This window comes from Podarcis bocagei (assembly GCF_964188305.1).
Source record: "Podarcis bocagei genome assembly, chromosome: 8".
In the NCBI taxonomy this organism is placed as follows: Eukaryota; Metazoa; Chordata; class Lepidosauria; order Squamata; family Lacertidae; genus Podarcis; species Podarcis bocagei.
The window spans coordinates 78,588,064-78,611,132 of NC_138133.1; the positions used below are offsets into that span (position 1 = coordinate 78,588,064).

Here is a 23,069-nt window from a genome sequence, read left to right on the forward strand (position 1 = left end):
AAGAAAAGATGAGTGATGACGACGACCCGAGATCTCCGAGTCTTTCCAGTGAATCAGAAGATTCACAGAAAGGAGCGCCAGTGGCCAGAGCAAGGGGGGAGCCTAGCGGGACACCCCAGGAAGAAGGGTCCAGAGGGGGCTCAGAGGGCAGCAGTTGGAAATCGGGGCCAGCGTCACCAACAGAGCGCAGTGGAGAGGACGGGCGCCAGGTACCGAGCTCTGGCAGCTCGCAGCAGAGGGGAGGGTATGAGTCAGGAGTGGCCACACCTCCATCGGGGAGCGAAGAAACGGTTAAGCGGAAAGTGGAAGGTTGGGCGCGCGCGCCAAGTTCAAATGCACAGGAAGGTGGCGCAGTAAGCAGCCCGGAAAGGGAGCCAGGTCCTAAAGCCCGACGCAAGGAGACAGAAGGGTCCGGGGGGGTCAGCGTCAGAAGAGTCCAGGAAGGAAGAGACCACGGGGGGCAGAGGGACCCAGAGAAGAACGGTCAGGCGGAAAAGGTGGAGTAAGGCTAGGGTATTAAGCTGGTGTACAGGGGGCGGAGACTCAGACGGAGCTTCGCCGGTCTAACCCATAAGACGTAGAGCTGCACGCAGCAGCTTGAGAATGGAAACTGTAACTCAATAAAGACTTTTATAAAGTGAACGCTGGCTAGCGTGATCCTCTGTGAGCTAGGATCTGGAAGCAGCTCTGACATATATAAACAATTTTTTTATTTGCATATGCAAATTCCATGCAAATCTGTACAATCTGTTGTTCTCTTTTGTTGGTTTTTGCATTACTTTTATTTCTTTCCTTTCCTCTTTTTGATGCATGTAATTGGCCAACTGGAATAGCAGTCCATGGCCCAAGTACATTGCAACAATTGGTCCCTTAATAACCATAAATAACTGCAATTGTGCCAAGATTTGTGCTTGGGCTTAGCTCCAAGAACTTTGAGTAGAACTAAATTAATAACATTTAATATATTTCTGTTTGAATTGTGGCTCCCTTGCTAATACAACCCAGAGAAATGGACCCTTAGCTTTCTTGCTTCTCATATTAATTCCCTGAGGCCCTGCTCCATTATTTTTAGATTTTCAGCTGTTGCGCCTAATTTTTGAACTTGGTTTCACTTCTGCTTATGTTGCAATCTGGTTGTACTTCCGTCACATGAGATCTTGACTTTGCTAGTATCTGTGATAGATGCCCCGCTCCCCATGAAAAACATGGCTGGGCTCAGAGCAACAGTCGATGCTGGTATGAACGTCTGGACACTTGAGTGGTTATTTATAGATCCGCTTCATTGTGCTTCTATTACAGGACGATCGGTGCAACTGGAGGTTTAAGGGCTATGCATTGGACTCCTCTTTTCCTGGAATCTAAGGAGACCACTACATCTTTTCCACCTAAAGCCAAGCCCAGTAATATATCTGCATTCTCAGGCTTCTCTTCAGGTCAGGAGACCAGCTTCTCTTATGTACACTCCTCAAATGTAAACATCAAACCAGATGTAAGCAATCCACGGTGTCAGACACTCCTGGGTTTAAGTTGATGATGATGATGATAAAAAATAATAGCAGTTTTACGGGAGTCCAGTTTGGACCAGAACCAAACACGAGTTGGGTGGTAGGTTAATCTTCCCGTAAGTCTGTGGCAGAACATGTGTGATGTAAATTTTAATGCACACATATACATTAAATTTTAGGGGATGCTGTGGTCTAAACCACTGAGCCTAGGACTTGCCAGTCAGAAGGTCAGTGGTTCGAATCTCCACGACGGGGTGAGCTCCCATTGTTTGGTCCCAGCTCTTGCCAACCTAGCAGTTCGAAAGCACGTCAAAGTGCAAGTAGATAAATAGGTACCGCTTCGTCAGGAAGGTAAACGGCGTTTCTGTGCGCTACTCTGGTTCGCCAGAAGCGGCTTAGTCATGCTGGCCACATGACCCGGAAGCTGTATGCCGGCTCCCTCGGCCAATAAAGCGAGATGAGCGCCACAACCCCAGAGTCGGCCACGAATGGACCTAATGGTCAGGGGTCCCTTTACCTTTACATTAAAGCAGGCATGTCCAAAGTCCGTTTCGGGGCCTGATCCAGCCCGCCGATAGATTTAATCTGGGCCCCGTGTACGTATATGTCCTGGGGTAAAATTGGCCCTCACGCATGTTCACTTCATCAAATCTGGCCCTCTTTGAAAAAAGTTTGGACACCCCTGCACTGAAGTTTCAAATATACCTCTGAAATAAACAAACACACGATTTTGAAAATCATAAGGGATCCTTACCAGAGATGTCCCAGTGCACATCTGGCTTGACCCTTAACAGAGGTTGTGACTAAAACAACGTGAGACAATTAATCTCAGGGTTGTGGGTTCAAGCCCCACGTTGGGCAAAATAATATCTTGCCATGGACCTTGTGCCCTTAACTAAGCCATTATGCTACGTGCTTCAGCCACTACCGCCAGTGGATGTCAAAGATGTAGGGCAGGGAAATATGACATAGCGTAAGGAAGCCAAGAGGGTAAACGGGTTAAGTTATCCAAGCTGGTTTGGAGGAGAAGTAAGAAACTTAAGACGCTGGTGGGTTTCTTTGTTTTGTTTTTCGTTTGGCAGCAACACTTGTTTTTTGTTTTGCTTCTTGCGATGTTCAGTTCTGCCCTGAAAGACGGTTCATCTTGCAACATTTTCTTGTGTCCAACATTACGGCTGCCCACGACACACTTTACAGTGCGAGAATAGAACGGAAAAATAGATGCTTCGCCCCACTGACCCCCTACGGCGACTTATTGCTTATGCAATTCTGTTACATGAATGTTTGCTTGAAAGCAAGTTCCACCGGGGTCAGTAGGGCTCCTCACCAGGTGAATGTGGGAAGGAATTGCCGTGCTGATTTGCAAAGTGCCTTCTAATCTGCCTTTATCTCAGTGAAGACCTTACTTGGAAAATCTGAATGAAAAGATAACAACAGGGCAACTGACTTTCGGGTTTGGTGGGTGTGCGTCAGTAAACGAGGGGAATTAAGACTAAGAGAGCTGAGTGGGGGGTGCTCGTGTAATCTCACTGTATACAAGTTGTACAAGTGACAAGTAAAGTATTTCAAAGTATTTTTAGTTTAGCATTAATGGGGGTCACTGTGCCTCGCATTTTACAAGGCCGAGGGTGAGAGGCGGTGAGTTGCAATAGGTTCTGGGCAGCCATAAGGGAATACAGTGGTACCTCAGGTTACATATGCTTCAGGTTATAGACTCCGCTAACCCAGAAATAGTACCTTGGGTTAAGAACTTTGCTTCAGGATGAGAACAGAAATCGTGCTCTGGTGGCGCAGCGGCAGCAGGAGTCCCCATTAGCTAAAGTGGTGCTTCAGGTTAAGAACAGTTTCAGGTTAAGAATGGACCTCCGGAACGAATTAAGTTCTTAACCCGAGGTACCACTGTATGTATATTCTGCTCAATTAACTTGTGGGATTCACTAATACAAAGGGTACGTTCAGACGTGGGGATCATTGCGTTAGCCTTCCTGTGCAAAAGGACTGATTGCCAAACCACTCTGGGGAAAGTAGCTCCAGGGAGGGAATAAAGGTAAAGGTAAAGGGACCCCTGACCGTTAGGTCCAATCGTGGCCGACTCTGGGGTTGCGGCGCTCATCTCGCTTTATTGGCTGAGGGAGCCGGCATACAGCTTCTGGGTCATGTGGCCAGCATGACTAAGCCGCTTCTGGCGAACCAGAGCAGTGCATGGAAACGCTGTTTACCTTCCCGCCAGAGTGGTACCTATTTATCTACTTGCACTTTGACATGCTTGCGAACTGCTAGGTTGGCAGGAGCTGGGACCGAGCAACGGGAGCTCACCCTGTGGCAGGGATTCGAACCGCCGACCTTCTGATTGGCAAGCCCTAGGCTCTGTGGTTTAATCCACAGTGCCACCCGCTGTGGAATGAGGGAATAGGGGTCTCCTAACAACTCTCAGCATCCTTAATGAAAAATAGCTCCCTTAATTCTTTGGGGGAAGCCATGATGGTTTGAAATGGTATCATTGTGCTTTAAATGCATGGAGTGCTTGACATGTGGTAACACAGTGAGCTATAACACAAGGAGGACTTGAACCTAAACGCTCCATCCCATGGGCTCCCAGAAGTGAGAGGCCCTCTGGCTCCTGGCCAGATCTAGTCACCTCATGGGATAGGTTCAGAGAGAAAGCTGAGTCTATGCTGGCTACTGTCCCTCCAGCTCTGCGGGAGGCCTAGCTCCTATTTCAAGAACCACTAAGTGTGGTAAGCAGGGTCAGTCCACAACATTGTGCTTCTTGAGAGAGAGGAGCAATTGCCGCTTTGCCTCCCCTCCAAGGAAAAGAGCAGATTTTCTGGCAAAGCTGTAATGAAAAATCCAGCGTGCCTGATCTTGGAAATAAAAAATACAACAACAATATATCCAATTACTAACATTATGTTGCTGTTTATTGACACTCTGTATCAGCCGCCCGAGGCTGCCTCTTGACTCTGCCCAATGGTAGGGCCAACACTGCAAAGAATTCTGCTCATTGTCTTCATTAAAAAAACCACACAAACCTACAATTGAAGTAGTAATCTGCCAGAGCTATTTAAAAACTCCTTCTTCATATATCTATATCTATATCTGCGCCATTCATTTCGGCACCCCTCTTTTCAACAAGGTCTCAGTGCAGTAGGGAGAGCAGCAGTTTCCTGAAATCTCCCGAAGTCTCGGATCGGATAGCTTCGGCCAGAGACCTGCTGTACATCTGCTGAAACCTCTCCTTGATTGTCTGAAGGTCAATCTTGAAAGCAAACGAGAAGAGATTAGGAGCCGTGGGGTCAAAAGCTTGACATGCCAGAGCATACTCTTTGGGGCCATAGGTGAGAAATAGCAGGAGAAGATAAGTGAGCTCTCCCAGGACGCACTCAAGTTAGACTTTTCCGGCTGTTGCTGGTGGACCCCAAGCCCTGTCCATATATAGGCAAGGATTGGAACAAACTATAAAAAACCCAACTGCCAATGATGAAGCATGCCTCGCCCTGACAAAGGAAATGGGGTCCTTCCATAGAGTAAGGTATTCTGGGAGAGGCGGCTTGAGAAGAAGCCTGCAAAACTGCCGTTTTTCCAAGTTGGTAGACCTTACCTTTGTAAATGACAGAAATTACTGCGCCAAAAGGAACGGGGAAAGAGGAGCAGTGGCCTATTCAAATCTGATAGGTGGCTTTAATCATATTTCTGTGTGGACTATCAGGAGACCTGCAAGGACACCCACTTCCCAATATATTCAGTGAACATGTGAGAGGGTGAGCGGAATTGTGCCCATTAGTCATGCCCTCTGATGGCAATGTGCTCGCTTACTACATTCTGATTACTGCTCATGCCCTATGGGCATGAATCTGTACTGATATAACCTCCTTATTATTCATTTATAAATTAATTTATATACTGCTCACATGCCCAGTTTTTTTTAAAAAAATTGTGTTTAGAAAGTTGTAACCATTGTAGAATGTTTTTGCTTTTAAATTCTGGCTATGATTGAAGAAGAAGAGGTGTTTGGATTTGATATCCCGCTTTATCACTACCCGAAGGAGTCTCAAAGCGGCTAACAATCTCCTTTCCCTTCCTTCCCCCACAACAAACACTCTGTGAGGTGAGTGGGGCTGAGAGACTTCAGAGAAGTGTGACTAGCCCAAGGTCACCCAGCAGCTGCATGTGGAGGAGTGGAGATGCGAACCCGGTTCCCCAGATTACAAGTCCACCGCTCTTAACCACTACACCACACTGGCTCTCACCACACTGCTGCCTTGGGCACTTTTGGGAGGAAAGGCAGGATATTAAATAAATAAATAAATAAATAAATAAATAAATAAATAAAGGCTTCTAGGCGCTTTAAAATCCCCATCAAAATCAATGAAAATACACAGCGAAACAAGCCTGCCTCCTTCGTGTATGTGTTAGGGGCTCCCCAATTCCAGCATCAACATAATGTCAAAACAATGTTTTCATAGGTCTACTTACATAGGAGACTGTTGGCACAATTAAATCAGGAAGTTTAAGTTCAGCGGAATGGTTGCCTAAAGAGGTGTGCCTTTGTGAGCTGGCAGAATGCCAATACTGTTGGGGGACTTTCATATTTCACTTGTGTCCATGAGTGAAAAAGCCCACCTTCAAGTGACCACAAGCTGAAAATCATCAGGCCACTGGTGCTAGCAGAGCTACTGCATATTATTAGGGTGACAAGCATGCTGCACAAGTGATGTCCGTGCTCCCCTCTTTCTATCCGGTCACTTTTAAAGGCGGTACTTACTGCAACGGTAACACATTCACACAAGAATTTAAGAATCCCCAAACGGCTTACCTCAGCCCTCGTCACCAGGATGCGAATCAAGGTCTCCTCGTCGGTTCCTGCGTCCTTCATGGACTCATACAGGCGAGTGGCGAAATAGGCTTGGCAGTCCCTGGCACATCTTACTAAAGGAAAACATCCCACGAAGACCCACAATGGTGCCATCGAGAATGAAAATATGCAGCCAATGAATCAGATGCAGAGGGAAAATGATGGCCTGAGTTTCCTCAGGCAGTAGTTGCTGGGCAGGGGCTACTGTTGGTCAGCTGGCAGGTGAGTGTCGGCCTGAGTTTTGGGCCCAGGATCACCTGGAATAGGTGCAGATCCTCCTTGACCCTCCTGTCCCGTGGAACACCCATTCTGGGGGAGTTACGGTGGCATACATTCCACTAATTGAGCCCTGGTTCAGTCAAGTTGAGCTACATGGGGACATAGGAAGCTGCCCTATACTGAATCAGACTGTTGACCCACTGTAGATCGATATTGTCTACACTGACAGGCAGCAGCTGTCTGGGGTTTTAGACTGGGCTCGGCATGCAGAGCAAATGCTTAGCTTAACTGCTGAGCCAGGACCCTCCCCCAAGATCTGCTGGGTTCAGGGGAGACAAGCCGACCCACCTATTCCAAACTCCGCTCATCCCGAGAGATCTGAAGTTTGAATTGTGCTATAAAGGCAAATTATAATTTTAGAAGGGGCTGTGTCAGAAGGGCTTCGGGTTCCAGAATATGACCCCCTCCCCACTCATGATTTCCTCCAGTGTAGCAAAGAGAGTCACTTCAAGAGATGATGATTTAAAATATATATATAGTAAAAAGCCTTTGTTTTTACCAAGAGTTAGATAGGCCTTCTCAAGGTCTCCAGAAGTTTCGCTCTTAATGGCATCTTCAATATCTTTGCCAGTCAGCTATGGTGCAATAAACAAAGAAATCTCATAACTGCTCTTTGTAGCGCAGAGTTTAGTACAGAGATAAAGGTAAAGGGACCCTTGACCATTAGGTCTAGTCGTGACTGACTCTGGGGTTGCGTGCTCATCTCGCTCTATAGACCGAAGGAGCTGGCGTTTGTCCGCAGACAGCTTCCGGGTCATGTAGCCAGCATGACTAAGCCGCTTCCGGCGAACCAGAGCAGCACACGGAAACGCCATTTACCTTCCCGTCAGAGCAGTACCTATTTATCTACTTGCACTTTGACGTGCTTTTGAACTGCTAGGTTGGCAGGAGCAGGGACCAAGCAATGGGAGCTAACCCCATTGCAGGGATTCGAACCGCCGACCTTCCAATCAGCAAGCCCTAGGTTCTGTGGTTTAACCCACAGCGCCACCAGATACCATGCGGCATTGCCTCTGCTTTTTTTGGGGGGGGGCGAGCAGGGGTTTCTGCTCTTTCCCCTTTAGCCTGGTACAAAAAAAATGTATGCTGTCAGTGGGAAGTGGGGAAAGGAAGAACTTGTCTGCTTAGTGTATGTGTAGGGACTCTGGAATTCAAGCACACACCTCGGTCCTGTATACCTGAAGGAGCATGTCCACCCCCATTGTTCTGCCCGGACACTGAGTTCCAGCGCCAAGGGCCTTCTGGCAGTTCCCTCATTGTGAGAATTGAGGTTACAGGGAACCAGACAGAGGGCCTTCTCAGTAGTGGCGCCCGCCCTGTGGAACCTTCAGATGTGAAGGAAATAAGCAGCTATATTTTCTTTTATCTTTCCCATAGTTGCTTATGTTCTGTGTCATGTACTTGGATATTTTTTGTAGTTTTTGTAGTCCCCCCCCATTACTATTAAGGAATTTTCCTTTGTAATTTTGGTTGTTTATATTTATATGTACCTGTTTAAAGCAAAATAAAAGTTTTGTGTGTGTGTGTGTGTGTGTGTGTGTGTGTGTGTATATATATATGAAATAAGCAGCTATCTTATCTTTAAAAGACATCTGAAGGCAGCCCTGAAGGCAGCCCTGTTTAGAGAGGTTTTTAATATTTAATGCTGTATTGTTTTTAACGCTTGATTGGAAGCCGCCCAGAGTGGCTGGGGAAACTCAGCCAGATGGGCAGGGTATAAATAATAAATTATTATAAAATTATTATTATAAAATCGTAGAACCACAGAGTTGGAAGGGATTCTGAGTCACCTAGACTGACCCCTTGCAAAATGCAGGAATCACAGCTAATCTCTGCTTTAAAACTTCCAATGGAATCCACCACCTCCTAAGGCTGTCCATTCCACTGTTGAACACTTCTTACCATCAGAAAGTTCTTCCTCATGTTTAGTCAGAATCTCCTCTGCTCCAGAGAAGCGGACACAGAGCAATGGATCCAAACTACAAGAAAGCAGATTCCACCTAAACATTAGGAAGAACTTCCTGACAGTAAGAGCTGTTCGACAGTGGAATTTGCTGCCAAGGAGTGTGGTGGAGTCTCCTACTTTGGAGGTCTTTAAGCAGAGGCTTGACAACCATATGTCAGGAGTGCTCTGATGGTGTTTCCTGCTTGGCAGGGGGTTGGACTCGATGGCCCTTGTGGTCTCTTCCAACTCTATGATTCTATGATTCTATGATTCCTCCCTTTGCTACTGGCCTAAACCCTGTCACCGATTTTGAAGCTCTGCTTAAATACAACCGAAATTCCACCTTAACTATTAAAAACAAAAACCTGGCAGCCGGCTCCGAATCCTAGCTTTTGCACAAAAGATATTTTGTGTAAAAGCCAGACCACCTTCGGCCAGTCAGTTGGTAACTTTAGCGAGTAGTCAGGGGTAAAGAGTTCGTGAGCTCGAGGCAAGCCTTATTTTTAGAGTCTAATGTATTTGCTTAAGCAAAACGAGGTGTTTAAATAACTTTAAATTTAATCTAAATAGGCTTAGGGTTTAGTTAAAACAACACTTTTTGAAATTTCGTTTTATCCCAGCCTTCCTCGAAGGAGGTGGGAAACTGAACTAACTGCCATGGAAATGACCCATATTATTCTCCTGTTTCCCTGCCTCCCTTTCTCTCCTCTTCCTCCCTTGCTTGTCCTGGGTTAAATTAAGGATTGATTCACTGCTGGATGGGTGGGACCTTATTGTCCACTGATGTTGTTGGTGGTATATTAGTAGTGTGATAGGAATTTTATGGTCTTAGATATATGGTAATGTTCATAAATATACCAACCAAGTACGTACATAGATCAGCACAGGAAGACCAACCTGGAACCATTTTGATTCCTAAACTGAGCAAATGTTTTCTCTGCAAGGTCAAAGTGGGAAAACCTCTGTTATGTACTGAGTTGAATAGGATCCAAACTGCAGCAGTCTGATTGGTCCTAGAACAATAGGATTCAGAATGCAGCAGTCTGATTGGTCCTAGAACAATGCAGCAGTATGATTGGTTGGCAGGACCCACCCAATCCGGCTCCAGATAGAAGTGAATCCACAACCTGATTGGCTTACAGTAGAATTCTGGAATTAGCCAATCATGTGCAGCCCATTGTGTAAATAATGTATATAAAGCAGATACTGTGAGGGGACTTTTATTCATTCCTCCTCACCACTATGAGCTGAATAAAGAGCATGAAATCACTTTGCTGAGTATATTTCAACCTCCCTTTGTCTCTTTCCTCACAAATCCTGTCTTAAGGGCACATTTAAGATATGAATAGGGTGTGAGCCTGTGACATGGCCCAGGAACTAAGTATTTATCACTACGAAAGAATGGCCAGGCTCCCCAGGCAATCCAATCAAGTAACCTGCCAGACAGGAGATAAACAATGACAGGAGAAAAACAACATTCAAATTTCTGCTTTAAGACCGCCTTTTCTGTGAAGTAGGTGTGATGTATCTGAGGGGTAGTCTTAGGTTACACCCCTTCTGTGATGTATGTATGATGTTTCTGGGGGGTGGTCTTGATCTACAGGGTGGGAATATCAAAAGTCTTTATAAAGCCTTGCGTGCCATTTTTCTGGGTCCCTCCTCCTTTCCTGCGGGTGAGGGGAGCACCCTGTTGCAACAGATCAATAAAGATCAGGCTTACTAGCTGCTTTGCTTCTCAATATTCTCTGGTTGGCCTCTGTTATCTTCTCCTACCAATAGGGAACCTATGTAAGGACTCTATATGGGCTCTTGGATACCCCATAAGGGAAAAGGGCAATTTTTGTTTACAACAGTAGCGTTCAGCAAAGTGGAAATGGCCCTTCTTCGCACAGTGAAGGATTTAACTGTGGAATTTGCCACTACAGAGAAAGCAGCCTTGTATTGAGTCAGACCATTGCTCCATCTAGCTCAGTCTCGTGGACACTGACTGACAGGGGCTCTCCAGGATTCCAGACAGGTCCAAAAAATATCTACATGGTGCCTAGGGAAAAACTTGCACCTTAATATCAGCAAGACAAAGGAGATGGTGTTGGACTTTCAGAGGAAGAGAGGAGAACTAGCTCCGCTGTACATCGGGGAGGGCTGTGTGGAGAGAGTCTCTTCCTTTAAATTCCTAGGAGTTTATCTCAGTGAAGACCTTACTTGGAAAATAAATACAACCCAGGTGGTTAAGAAAGCCCAACAGAGACTCCATCTCCTCAGGGTATTGCGAAAGAACGATGTCAATCAACATTTGATGACCTCCTTCTACCGGTCAGCAATAGAAAGTGTCCTTTCATACTGCATTACAGTGTGGTACACTGGTTTGACATCAACTGATAGGAAGTGCCTAAGGAGGGTGGTGAATACAGCACAAGATATTATGGGCTGTCCCGTGAATCCGCTGGATGAAATAGCGGAAGAACTCAGGAGAGTGAGGAAAATTCTCAGGGATGATTCACACCCTGGCCGGCACTTTCTTGATCTCCTGCCCTCGGGCAGAAGATATAGAAGCATGATTAGTCGGACCAACAGGGTAAAGAACAGCTTCTATCCATGGGCTGTTAGGCTGCTGAATGACAAGATAACAACAGGACAACTGACTTTCGGGTTTGGTGTGTGTGTGTCAGTAAACGAGGGGAATTAAGACTAAGAGAGCTGGGGGGTGCTCGTGTAATCTCACTGTATACTAGTTGTACAAGTGACAATACAGTGGTACCTCGGGTTACATATGCTTCAGTTTACATTCGCTTCAGGTTACAGACTCCGCTAACCCAGAAATAGTACCTCGGGTTAAGAACTTTGCTTCAGGATGAGAACAGAAATCGTGCTCTGGTGGCGCAGCGGCAGGAGGCCCCATTAGCTAAAGTGGTGCTTCAGGTTAAGAACAGTTTCAGGTTAAGAACGGACCTCTGGAACGAATTAAGTACTTAACCCGAGGTACCACTGTAAAGTATTTCAATTCAATTTCAATATTTCAATTTCCCCAGCCCTACCTGGAGATGCTAGGGACTGAACCTGGGACCTTTCTTGCTGCAAAGCATTTGCTCTGCCACTGAGCTACGTATGGCACTTTTCAACAAGAGGTAGTGATGTCCACCAACTTGGGCAGCTGTAAAAGGTGTCATGGCAGATGCTGCAATCCAAGGCTGCTAGTCATAATATGCCTCTGAAGACCAGTTGCTAGGAATCACAACTGGGGAGAGTGTTGCTGTACTGAGGTCCCGCTTGTGGGTTTATGGCAGATATCTAGTTGGCCACCATGAGAACAAGACACTGGACTCTTCTTCCCTTCACATTGGTGGTGCTGTGTCTTCATCATGGAATTTGTGGCCCTCAAGACATTGTTGGATTCTAGCTTTCACGAGCCTCCATTGGTGTCCCAAACTTGGGTTTCCAGTGGTTGTTGGACTACAACTCTCATCACCCCTAGCTAGCAGGACCAGTGGTCAGGGATGGAGGGAGTTGGAGTCCAACAACCGCTGGAGACCCAAGTTTGGGGAAACCCTGGCTTACATGGTCCATGCTCAAGGGTGATGAGAGTTCAGACCCAGGTTCTCCGTGGTCATGGCCACCAGCCAACACAATAGTTTAACAGGCATACAGAAAAGCAGCTCAGTGTGCTGGTACTTCATTGCAGGGATAGCAATTGCACTTTATAAAGCTAGACGCTCGACTAATATTTTACCCACTGGCAGCACTAGCATGGAGCTTCAGGTGAAGTATCAGTTGCCACAACAGAACAAGGGTACTCACATGTTTGTAGGCTTCAAATGTAGCCCTCAGCTGCATGTAGTTTCTCTTCGCCAAGACATCATTGAAAGACAGCTCGTCAGTTCCCCAGCGGCCTTCTCCTGCCTCAGAGATGGAAGACCACTATAACTATAGGTTTTGTGACCTATTCACTGAGAACAGGCTAAGAATTTAAACTACAGGAATGTAAATATGGGTCAAGCTTGGTTTGTGTTTTTTTGTGTAGAGAGATCAAGCAATGTTGAATCTGTCAATTTCGCTTTCCCCAAGTTTTCCAATAAGAAGTTGGGTTCTCCACATTTTCATACGAGTTCGCAGATTTTTTTTTTAGCTTCATGAGAAAATTCCTCAGACTATTTTTCCAAATACACAAGTTTGCCTGATATACAGATTTTTGTGAAGCTGTTTTATCTAAGATAATGCATTTTTGGCATATGTTTTTTCAACCAATGTGCATTTTTAAAGCAGAGTCTACCCTCGTATATGTGTTTTTGGTACACATTACTCAGCTGGAGAACTGCGCTGCAAAATTTGGAGGGGCGTGAATTTCAAAGGATGGCTGTTTTTCAGTCCGCATATTGTTTCAGGATGTGTGAATCATGTAGGTTCACAGTTAAACCTGAATTGAATCAATTTCTGCCCCATGTCTGGTAGAGAGAGAATGGCCACAGGCCCTCTTTCAACAGGCCCTCTGCAGGCTTCCTCAACCTTGGCCCTCCAGATATTTTTGGCCTACAACTCCCATGATCCCTAGCTAGCAGGACCAGTGGTCAGGGGTGATGGGAATTGTAGTCTCAAAACATCTGGAGGGACGAGGATGAGGAAGCCTGGTTTAAAGGATCAAAGTCCAGTTTAAAGATAAAGAACCATGAGAAGGAAAGACAGGAGCTTCAAAGTTGCTCATCGGCCATTAGTACCTGGGCAGCAGACTGAGTAGGCATGTAGATCACCTCCTCACAGGGTTCCCCGCTATGATGAGATAGATGTATTGTATTCCTCTGCTTAAATTTTAATTATTTCTAAATTTGCACCTGTACCAGTTAGCACAGCGGTTCTCAACCTGTGGGTCCCCAGATGTTGTTGGACTACAACTCCCATCATCCCTGAACTCTGGCCTTGCTAGTTAGGGATGATGGGAGTTGTAGAGAAAGGCTGAATTAGCACATATCAGGTGTTTCTGTTTGTTTGTCTGTTTTGCAGATCTCTGCTGATTCTTGGCCTCTTCTTTGGGTGATGTATATTTATTTTTTAGACAGTGGCCACCCCAAGGGAGGGAACTCCTTCCCTGTAAGGACAGTTTAGCAATGGCATAAATGCTCAAGGAAGCTTTTAGCTGATGGTGGATATTAAGAGTTTGCTTAATTGGAACTGGTGGGCGGTTGGCTGTACCAAAGCACCTGGAATGCAAATCACACCCAACCGCAAGTCAGAAGGAGAAACTCTCTTGAGACCCTCCAAGTGTCCCTACTTTTCAGGGACAGTCCCAGATTTTCAGAAGCCGTCCCGGTTTCTGATTTGATCCCAGAATGTTCTGCTTTTCCTTAGGACCTCCCTATTTTCATTGGAGAAATGTCGGAGGGCATGGATAGGATCTCCTTATTTTCATTGGAGAAATGTCGGAGGGCATGAATAGGATGTCCCTATTTTCATCGGAGAAATGTTGGAGGGTATGTACTCTCCATTGCTTGTTCTATAGAGAGTGCACCTGGACAGTTGGGGAAACACCAGTTTGGGGATCCAGCTGGGAATATAGCTTGGAATTTCAATGTGTTGAGTCTGATAACAGGGTACCATGCTGTCTGCCTGTGTGGTTGCTTCAGAAGCCTAATAATAATAATAATAAAAGCTGCTCCACCTGTTTATGTTATATCATCATTGTGCTTACTTCATAGAGATCCTTGGCATCTTTCTGGGCCAGGTTTTCGTTAGTCTCCATCCCTTGATCTCTGCTAGCCTGGGGGTGGAAATGGCACCCAGTTAAGAAAAAGCACAAACAAAGAACAGGTTGTTTTCCTTCTAGTATGGAAGGTTCCCCCTGCCCTGGGCTACTGGAAATGGTTTTTTAGCATTCCTCAGCTCTACCCTCTGATTTCAAAACCCTTCTTCTTAATTTCAGGTCTGCAGCTACTACTTGCTGGTGAGGAAATTAACTCCATAACTTATTTGTTTGCTCCAGAATTGAGTCCTGTCATTGAAACCGAAGCAGGTGAACTCTTCCCAGAGTGGCTTAACAATTCCTCTTTCCTGGGGAACTCTAGGAATTGTAACTCTATCAAGGGAACAGGGTCTCTTAACAAGTCTCAGCACCCTTAATGAACTACAGTTCCCAGGATTCCTTGCGGGAAGCTATGACTGTTTAAAGTGATGTGTTACTGCTTTGAATGTATAGTGCGGATGCGTTGGGAATACACAACCAAACAGAACAATTTCCACACAATTTAGTGTTGCAGGCAGTGGTGTGCATTGTCAAGATTCTCCAGAACGGAGGTGGACAAACAGGGATGGCTCTGGAAAAATGGCTGGTGTAGATTATGCACCCTTTATTCTGAAAACTTTAAAAACCATCTGACAAAGAGACGCGTCAGTTTTTGTGCTGCCCTCTAGTGAGTGTTGACAAGCAAAACTGGAAACAAGACACACAAATCTCATTCTTTCCCCGTTGTTTCCTCACTTTTGTTTTGCCCCGTAAGATAAGCCTTCTGCACCCCTTGAGCTTTCCCCACTCAGCAGTAGCTTTAAGGAACAAAGGAGATAAGAAAATCCATGTGCATTAAGTAGAATGAGATGGTAGCTGGGCACAGCAATGTGAACCCTCAATCTGCCGTGCAGTGCAGTTTGGGGGTGACCCTACTGCAAAAGAGCACCCCAATGGCAGACAGGTGTCTCCAGGACTCAGGTTCTCCCCCTCTGTGATAAAGAAACAGTCTGACCCCTCCTCACCTTCAACACAGAGAGGAGTATCTTCCTCACTGACCCACTGGTATCACTTTTGACGTCAGATTCCAGATCTCTGTCAAAGACTTTGAAGAAAAGGAAGAGAGTGACTGCTCGGGCCTTTTCATGCAAGCAGGAGTTCTTGAAATAAGACATGACTTACTCCTTTGGTAGGCAGCTTTTATGGCTAAAATTTGCTGGGAGAGAGAGAAAAGAAAAACAGGTGGTTTTACGGGAGGAGCTGTTTTTTCTATGTTGTTATCTGGTTAAAAGACATTTAAAAGTGATGCAGAAGGCCGGATGGTCCTACCTGGTTGACCCGTGTGCACAGGATCTCAATCAGGACCGACTCATCTGTCCCCACCCCTTTCATTGCCTTCCGAAGCTGCCTGGCCTCGTAGTCACACGGCTGGTCCAGTAGGGCCAGGGCAGTCTTTTCGAAATCCCCACTCAGCTCTCCTTTCAGCACTTCTCCCAGATCCTAAAAAAACACACACATAAGGGGAAAAAATAATCACAAGCCATCCTTTAAGTCACAGCGAAGAACACCTTGCGCAGGTCAAGAGGACAGGAGGCGAATCGGTGGGACTTGCTAAAATGTATAAGTCTGAATCAAATAAGTGCTGGAGATGTAATGAGGTAGAGGGTGCGTTTTATCATACGTGGTGGACTTGTAAAAGGGTAAAAGAGTATTGGGAAACAATATATAATGAATTGAAAAAAATGTTTAAAAGTTCCTTTCCAAAAAAAGTCAGTCCTTTTTGTTGGGGATAATTCAGAGGGAAATTCCCAGGTGTAAAAAAATATTGTTTATGTAATGCTACTACTGCAGCCCGTGTTTTGCTAGCCCCAAAATGGAAAAGGAGCGAGGTCCCAACCAAAGAAAAATGGCAACTTAAACTGAGGGAATACACACACCTTGCAGAATTAAAATACAGAACAAGAGAACAAGAAGAATATATGTATAAAGAAGACTGGGAAATGTTTACTGATTATATGGGTGAAAATTGTGTACATTTGAAAATGCTGGTACCATTAAGATAAATTCAACAGTGTAAATAAGTTTTGATGGGTGTATTAATGGACTACTGAATGGTTTAGTTCATGTAAAATATGCAGGGATGTATGGTATGCAAAATAAACCGTGGAAAGAGAAGGGAAGTCATTCATTTAAGCTTGTCTAAATGGATATTTTGAAATGTAAATTAGAAAAATTTAATAAAAACTATATATAAAAAAGGAAGAGGATTGGTGGGAACAGTGGGTGGGTGCTGTGATGCACGGCTGACAGCAGGGGTGGAGAACCTTTTGCGCTCTCGAGGGCCACATTCTCTTCATTTCAAGGGCCATACACCCACAACAATACCTTGCCATATATGGCTTGGTACTTCTGCTTCATTTGCTGTCTCTGGTCTGATGAACGGTTGGACAAGATCTCAATAATGACTTTTTCATCCGTCCCTGGAAAATATGAACGCAAAGGAGGACGTCAGCATGAAACCAATCTTTCTTGTAAAGTGGAGAGGGGATGGACAGTTATCCCTTTCTTCCCAATCTGAGAGTTTAGGGCTAGCACTGAATAGATGTTGCATACATAGCCATAAATCATATATAAGGTAAAGGACTCCTGGATGGTTACGTTCAGTCAAAGGCGACTATGGGGTTGCGGTGCTCATCTCACTTTCAGGCCAAGGGAGCCGGCATTTGTCCACAGACAGCTTTCCAGGTCATGTGGCTAGTATGACTAAACCGCTTCTGGTGCAACGGGACACCGTGACGGAAACCAGAGCACACGGAAACGCCGTTTACCTTCCAGCCGCAGCTGTACATATTTATCTACTTGCACTGGTGTGTTTCGAACTGCTAGGTTGGCAGGAACTGGGACAGAACAACGGGTATTCACCCCATCACGCGGATTCGAACTGCTGAACTTCCGATTGGCAACCCCAAGAGGCTCAGTGGTTTAGACCACAGTGCCACCTGTGTCCCCCAAAGCAGATATGGGGACTTTGTGGACCTCTAGATGTTGTTGAATTCCAACTGCCACCAACCCACGCCAGCATGGCCAACGGTCAGGCATGATGGGAATTATGATCCAATAACATCTTGGGTTGCCTCCAACTATGTGCTACTCGGAGGGGGGCCACTGAAATTAATGGCCCTAAGTAAGTCGAGTTGATTAATTTCAACGGGTCTACTCTGAGGAGATCTAACACTGGCAACAACCGTGTGGAGGGCCACACGTTTGTCACCTTTACCATAAATAGTTGTGATGAATTCAGTTGATGTCTCTTCATCTACACCACAGATTACTCAAAGCATCTTGGAATACAAAGTTTTCCTGTGAATGACATGCCTGCTTCTCTTATTGATCAAATCTCACCAATATTTGCAAGTGAGCCTGTGTAACTGCTGTGTATTTGTGCATGAACACCAGCTTAACAGAGTTCCAGATTGATGTTAATAGTTTCATTGGGAAGGGCCAACTAGGTAGACTTCCACTAAAATGTGAGCTGAACTGATTTCTCCCCCTTCCCCTAATGGCAAAAGGCATTTTTTATATAGAAAAGGTACATAGAATGTTGACTACCAATCTGGTGTCCTCCACAACCTCACAATGGTCGTATTCATGCCATGCATTTAAAATGCTGTGACACCACTTTGAACAGTCATGGCTTCACTCAAAGTATTATGGGAGCTGTAGCTTGTTAAGGGTGCTGAGAGTTGTTAAGATAAAAAAGGTAATGGACCCCTGGATGATTAAGTCCAGCCAAAGGTGACTATGGGGTTGTGGCACTTATGTCACTTTTCAGGTTGAAGAAGCCAGCCTTTGTCTGCAGACAGCTTTCTGGGTCATGTGGCCAGCGTGACTAAACCACTTCTGGCACAATGGAACACTGTGAAGGAAACCAGAGCACATGGAAACACCATTTACCTTCCTGCTGCAGTGGTACCTATTTATCTACTTGCACTGGCATGCTTTCAAACTGCAAGGTTGGCAGGAGCTGGGCCAGAGCAACGGGAGCTCATCCTGTTGAGTGATTTTGAACCACCAACCTTCTGATTGGCAAGCCCAAGTGGCTCAGTGATTTAGACCACAGCACCACCCGCATCCACTGTCCCCCCCCCATCTAAACAAGAGTGCATTGTTTTGTGGCAGGGTTTGGTCCTCTGCATGGGATTCTTGCCATGCAAGGTAAGTAGCAGGATTCTTACCCATCCCTTTGCAAGCTTTATGGACCTTCTTGGCATCTCGCTCGGCATCAAAATCGTGGTGGCGCCGAATAGTTGGCTAAGAAACAGAGGACATCATTAATTGATGGGGGTGACCATATTGCTCTCCCCCTACAGTTGCCTTTCTCTCTCTATTTATATACCATTAAAAATATGAAGGTGCCTTTACAACAAGAATATTTATACAGAAAAATTTACAAAGACCACCAACTATTATGGAAAGCTGTTAATTCAGGGGTCAGCAACCCTTTTCAGCCGTGGGCTGTCCCTTAGAGCATGTGGTGGGCCAGACTATATATTTTTTTGGGGGGGGGGTGAACGAATTCTTATGCCCCACGAATAACCCAGAGGTGCATTTTAAAGAAAAGCACACATTCTACTCATGTAAAAACACACTGATTCCTGGACTGTCCACAGGCTGGACTGAGAAGGCGATTGGGCTGCATCTGGCCCATGGGCCTTAGGTTGCCTACCTCTGTGTTAATTGCCTGTAGAAGCTTGGCAGCATAGAAAAACTTTCAGCAAGCATTTGAAGGTTAAACTAGAAGGCACCTGCAATTGCGCTTTGCCCTGTCTTTACAGCTGCAAGGGACACATTCTGAGCCTGACCAGCCACACCTGACACCCAGACACTCACCTGTAGGGTTGTCTGTAGGTTAGCATCATCCCAGACCCTAAGATTTCATTTTGTGTGAATTTCTCCTAATACTGTATACACATTTTTTTGCATGCGATTTTTCTTCATGTACACATTTTTGCAAATCTATTTTCTCTAATATGATATTTTATTTTCACTAATATATGCAGGGCTTTTCTTTTCAGCCAGAGCTCAGCTCTGGAACCTCTCAGGTAGGCGCCATTGCCATTCTAAGAGAACAAAGGAGATGTTCATTGTGAGCTCCAACATCACTTTTACTAGAAAAATAGCATTCAATATATTTATGAAATTTTGTAAGCAGTACTTGGCTGCAAAATTATATGGCAAAACTGGGGAGAATCTTGAAGGATAGCTGTGCTGTGGTTCTTATGTGGTTTTGGAAAATGTGGAATTAGGTAGACTCCCCTTTAAATATGAACTGAATTTCTCCTCTGATCTGTACTCTGGAGTCTTTGTAACAGATCACACATCCCATGCATATATACACACACATCATAATGAGAGGCACTGGGTTAGATAAATTATATTGACCGAAACTACGTCAATAAGTCAACCAGGAAATCCTGAAGACATGAACAGCAAATGTCTCATTTACGTTTCAACAAATACAGTTTGATGGCAGAAGGTTAGCTTAGGCAAATCAAGGCTGACAAGATTAATTGTCCATTGACTTGGGTTTAATTATTAATTGTATTAGGAGTTTCTAGACTTCAGGGAGGTGGTTTTTTTGGCTATGCTGATGGGAGTTGCAGTTCAAACATCTGAAGATGGCTAGCTTGTTGAAGGCTGTCCTGGAGAGCAGAATTAACATGGGGCTACATGGGCCCTATGGGACATGGGTGGCGCTGTGGGTTAAACCACAGAGCCTAGGGCTTGCCAATCAGAAGGTCAGTGGTTCAAATCCCCGCGACGGGGTGAGCTCCCGTTGCTCGGTCCCTGCTCCTGCCAACCTAGCAGTTCGGGAGCACGTCAAATGTGAGTATTGGAGACCAAACTGTGTCCATTAATCCCACCCTTGATGCAACTGTGCCCACCAACTGAGGTTCTGCTTTCAGGCTTTCCATTGGCATCTGGTTGGCCACTGTGAGAAGAGTTTGCTGTTCTCTAGATAAAGCTTTTGCTCTGAATCCTCAAGGCTTTTCTTCAGCTTTCAGCTAATCCCCATGAGTCAACTATTCCTCCAGAAATGGTCCAGATAATCTGTGTGCCCATACTGACCCCACCCTTAGTAAACCATTTACCAAACTCTGATAGACTTGACTTCTGTATAGTTTTAACGTTCAGAATTCATAAAAGTCTAGATTGTTTACAATGTAATGTTAAGAAGCAACCCTCTGCATTAATATAATTTTCCGATTCCTCTTTTTTTATTCCCTCTTGCGGTAACTCCAAGGAGCCAAGAGAACTTCAAAAGAAGAACCAAAATTGCCTTTTGGGAAGCATGAGAAGGTGGCATAAGCAAACCGGTTTAAGTTAAGCCGGTGTAAAGTTTTACACCAGATCCAAACCCAGTTCAGCGACAGGTTTGCTGCTGCTTTGGCTAAGCGTGGCAGAGAGAAAACAAGACTTTAAAATACAGTGGCACCTCAGGTTACAAACACCTTGGGTTACAAACACTTCGGGTTACAGACTCTGCTAACCTGGAAGTAGTAGCTCGAGTTAAGAACTTTGCCCCAGGATGAGAACAGAAATTGTGTGGCGGCAGTGGGAGGCCCCAATAGCTAAAGTGGTACCTCAGGTTAAGAACGGTTTCAGGTTAAGACAGGGGTCTGCAACCTTTAAGACAAAAAGAGCCACTTGGACCCGTTTCCGAAGAAAAAAAAACCTGGGAGCCGCAAAACCATTGCGACATTTAAAGCATGCGCGCCGCTGCCCTCCGATCTGACAGCGGGCGGGAAGGTGACGTCGGGACGGTGCGTGACTAACGCACGCACCGCCCCCATGCGACGTCACAGCCAGTACAGCGCCCACCACAGTGGGGAGTGTCGGGGCGCACAATGCGCCTCCTCCCCTCGCTAGTATCCGCCCCGGAGCCGCGGCAAAGGTGTAAAAGAGCCACATGCGGCTCCGGAGCCGCGGGTTGCAGACCCCTGGGTTAAGATGTTGGATTTTTTGGAGCTGGCTGACCTGACTGGAAGAATCCGTGACCAGAAAGAAGAGATACAAGAGGATTGGAAGAAATTTAAAGAATATTTAGCTAAATATTGTAATATAAGATAAACAGAAAATTCTTGGAAGTAATAAATAGGCTTTGGGGTAGAATATGTGGTAGTAAATATTAAGGATTAGAATATTAATAAAACAGAAGAGGATAGTAAAAGAAAGGAGTTGATTTAATCAGAAATATGATTTTGGAGAACTGTTACACAGGTGATACAATGAAATTCAGTTAAGGGGGATTTGAGGAAGTCAATTATCAATGTAACAAGAATTAGATATTTGAAAAAACAAATTTCCTTTGTGTTTAGTTTATTGTTTAGTTTATTGTATTGTAATGGGTTTTCTTTTTGTCATAAATGTGGAAAATCAATAAAGAAAATAAAGAAAAAAGAAAGGTTTCAGGTTAAGAACACATTAAGTTCATAACTTAATTTTTAAGTTCATAACTTAATTTTTTTAATTTTTATAATGAATGATTTTAGAATGTTGTTTATGTTGTACTTTTATACTGTTTTATTGTTGTTAGCCGCCCTGAGCCCGGCTTCGGCTGGGGAGGGCGGGATATAAATAAAATTTATTATTATTATTATTATAACCAGAGGTACCACTGTAGTCTTCAGTGCCAGATGGGCAGGTCAAGTGACCAAGCAAAACAGGCTTAGGATCTAAGCTAAGTCCCGCCACCCCTGAACATTCCCCTTGGGAGGCTTATACTGGCCTGGCTCAAGCAGTTTGGGATGCTGGGAAATCTCTGGCTGAATCCAATGCTTTCCCCCCTCAGCCAGAACTCACAGGAACTCAGTTCTGTCACCTCTCACGTGGGCGCCATTGCCATTATAAAAGAGCGGGAGGCGTTCAGGCCAGTTCTGACACCCCTTTTTCTAGAAAAATAGCACTGGCTGATTAAAACGGGCCCCTTTCCCGTATGTCTGTAGGCTGCAGACATGAAAAAAATCGATCTTTGGACCCCCATAGTGAACAAGGCTAAATGGGCAAAAGGGAAGGAGGAAGATTACTTACATGAAAGTTGCCCATCTTTCCTTAGAACTCAGGGACAGGGACGTTGTTGTCTAATAAGGCAGGTGTCACTTAATATCCAGGTTTTATGCTTTTACAGTTCCGGGATTAATAAATAACCCATGGCATCATTTTAGTCATTTAATCCATAAGTGATTGTTTGTACCATCTCTTTCTTAATACTTAGGGGCCATAAAACACACACACACACACACACACACACACACACACACACAAATTGTGTTCTGAGTAGTTATCTAAAGGTGCAACATTTATTCGAACAATTAGGGAGGAGATTCCCTCAGCTCCACACAGAGAAACACCTCCCTGGAAAAGCATCATGGCAGAAGGAAGACCAAATATAATAATAATAATAATAATAATAATAATAATAATAATAATAATAATAATAATAATAATAATTTATTTATACCCTGCCCATCTGGCTGGGTTTCCCCAGCCACTCTGGGCGGCTTCCAACCGAATATTAAAAACAATACAGCGTCAGACATTTAAAACTTCCCTAAACAGGGCCGCCTTCAGTTGTCTTTCATGGATCAGGGAAGGAGCAGCTCTTGAGAGCTTTGCCAATGCGTGGTGTAGATAAAATTGGGCAGACTCTGTCATCATACTTCTAAAAGCTGGGACTATTGCAATGAAGCTGAACGGACAGACAAAAGGAAGCCACCC

General features: G+C 45.0%; 1 protein-coding gene and 1 long non-coding RNA gene across 5 annotated transcripts in view; one reads left to right on the forward strand and one right to left on the reverse strand.

The window, feature by feature from the left end:
- LOC308593168 overlaps nucleotides 1-12,897 on the forward strand; it is a 59,756-nt gene extending 46,859 nt beyond the window's left edge. Inside the window, exon 3 of the long non-coding RNA XR_014010806.1 lies at nucleotides 12,886-12,897. This is a non-coding gene — a long non-coding RNA (uncharacterized lncRNA). The remainder of the gene's footprint in view (nucleotides 1-12,885) is intronic.
- On the reverse strand, nucleotides 4,400-22,463 carry ANXA13 (annexin A13). 4 transcript variants are annotated; one of them, XR_014010661.1, is made up of 11 exons: nucleotides 22,383-22,463; nucleotides 18,527-18,602; nucleotides 16,677-16,771; nucleotides 15,621-15,791; nucleotides 15,474-15,507; nucleotides 15,317-15,396; nucleotides 14,262-14,330; nucleotides 12,380-12,481; nucleotides 7,139-7,214; nucleotides 6,322-6,430; nucleotides 4,400-4,764 (listed from the first exon to the last, which is right to left on the reverse strand). XR_014010661.1 is itself a non-coding variant. In XM_081205056.1 (11 exons), the coding sequence occupies exons 1-11, from the start codon at nucleotides 22,395-22,397 to the stop codon at nucleotides 4,645-4,647; spliced, it is 951 nt and encodes a 316-aa protein (XP_081061182.1). In that variant the 5' UTR covers nucleotides 22,398-22,463; the 3' UTR covers nucleotides 4,400-4,644. The 4 variants fall into 4 exon arrangements, 3 of the variants coding, with proteins under 3 accessions (XP_081061182.1, XP_081061183.1, XP_081061184.1); XM_081205056.1 differs by having other exon boundaries at nucleotides 6,322-6,434; XM_081205057.1 differs by lacking the exon at nucleotides 12,380-12,481 and having other exon boundaries at nucleotides 6,322-6,434.
- Between the last annotated feature and the right edge of the window lie 606 nt (nucleotides 22,464-23,069).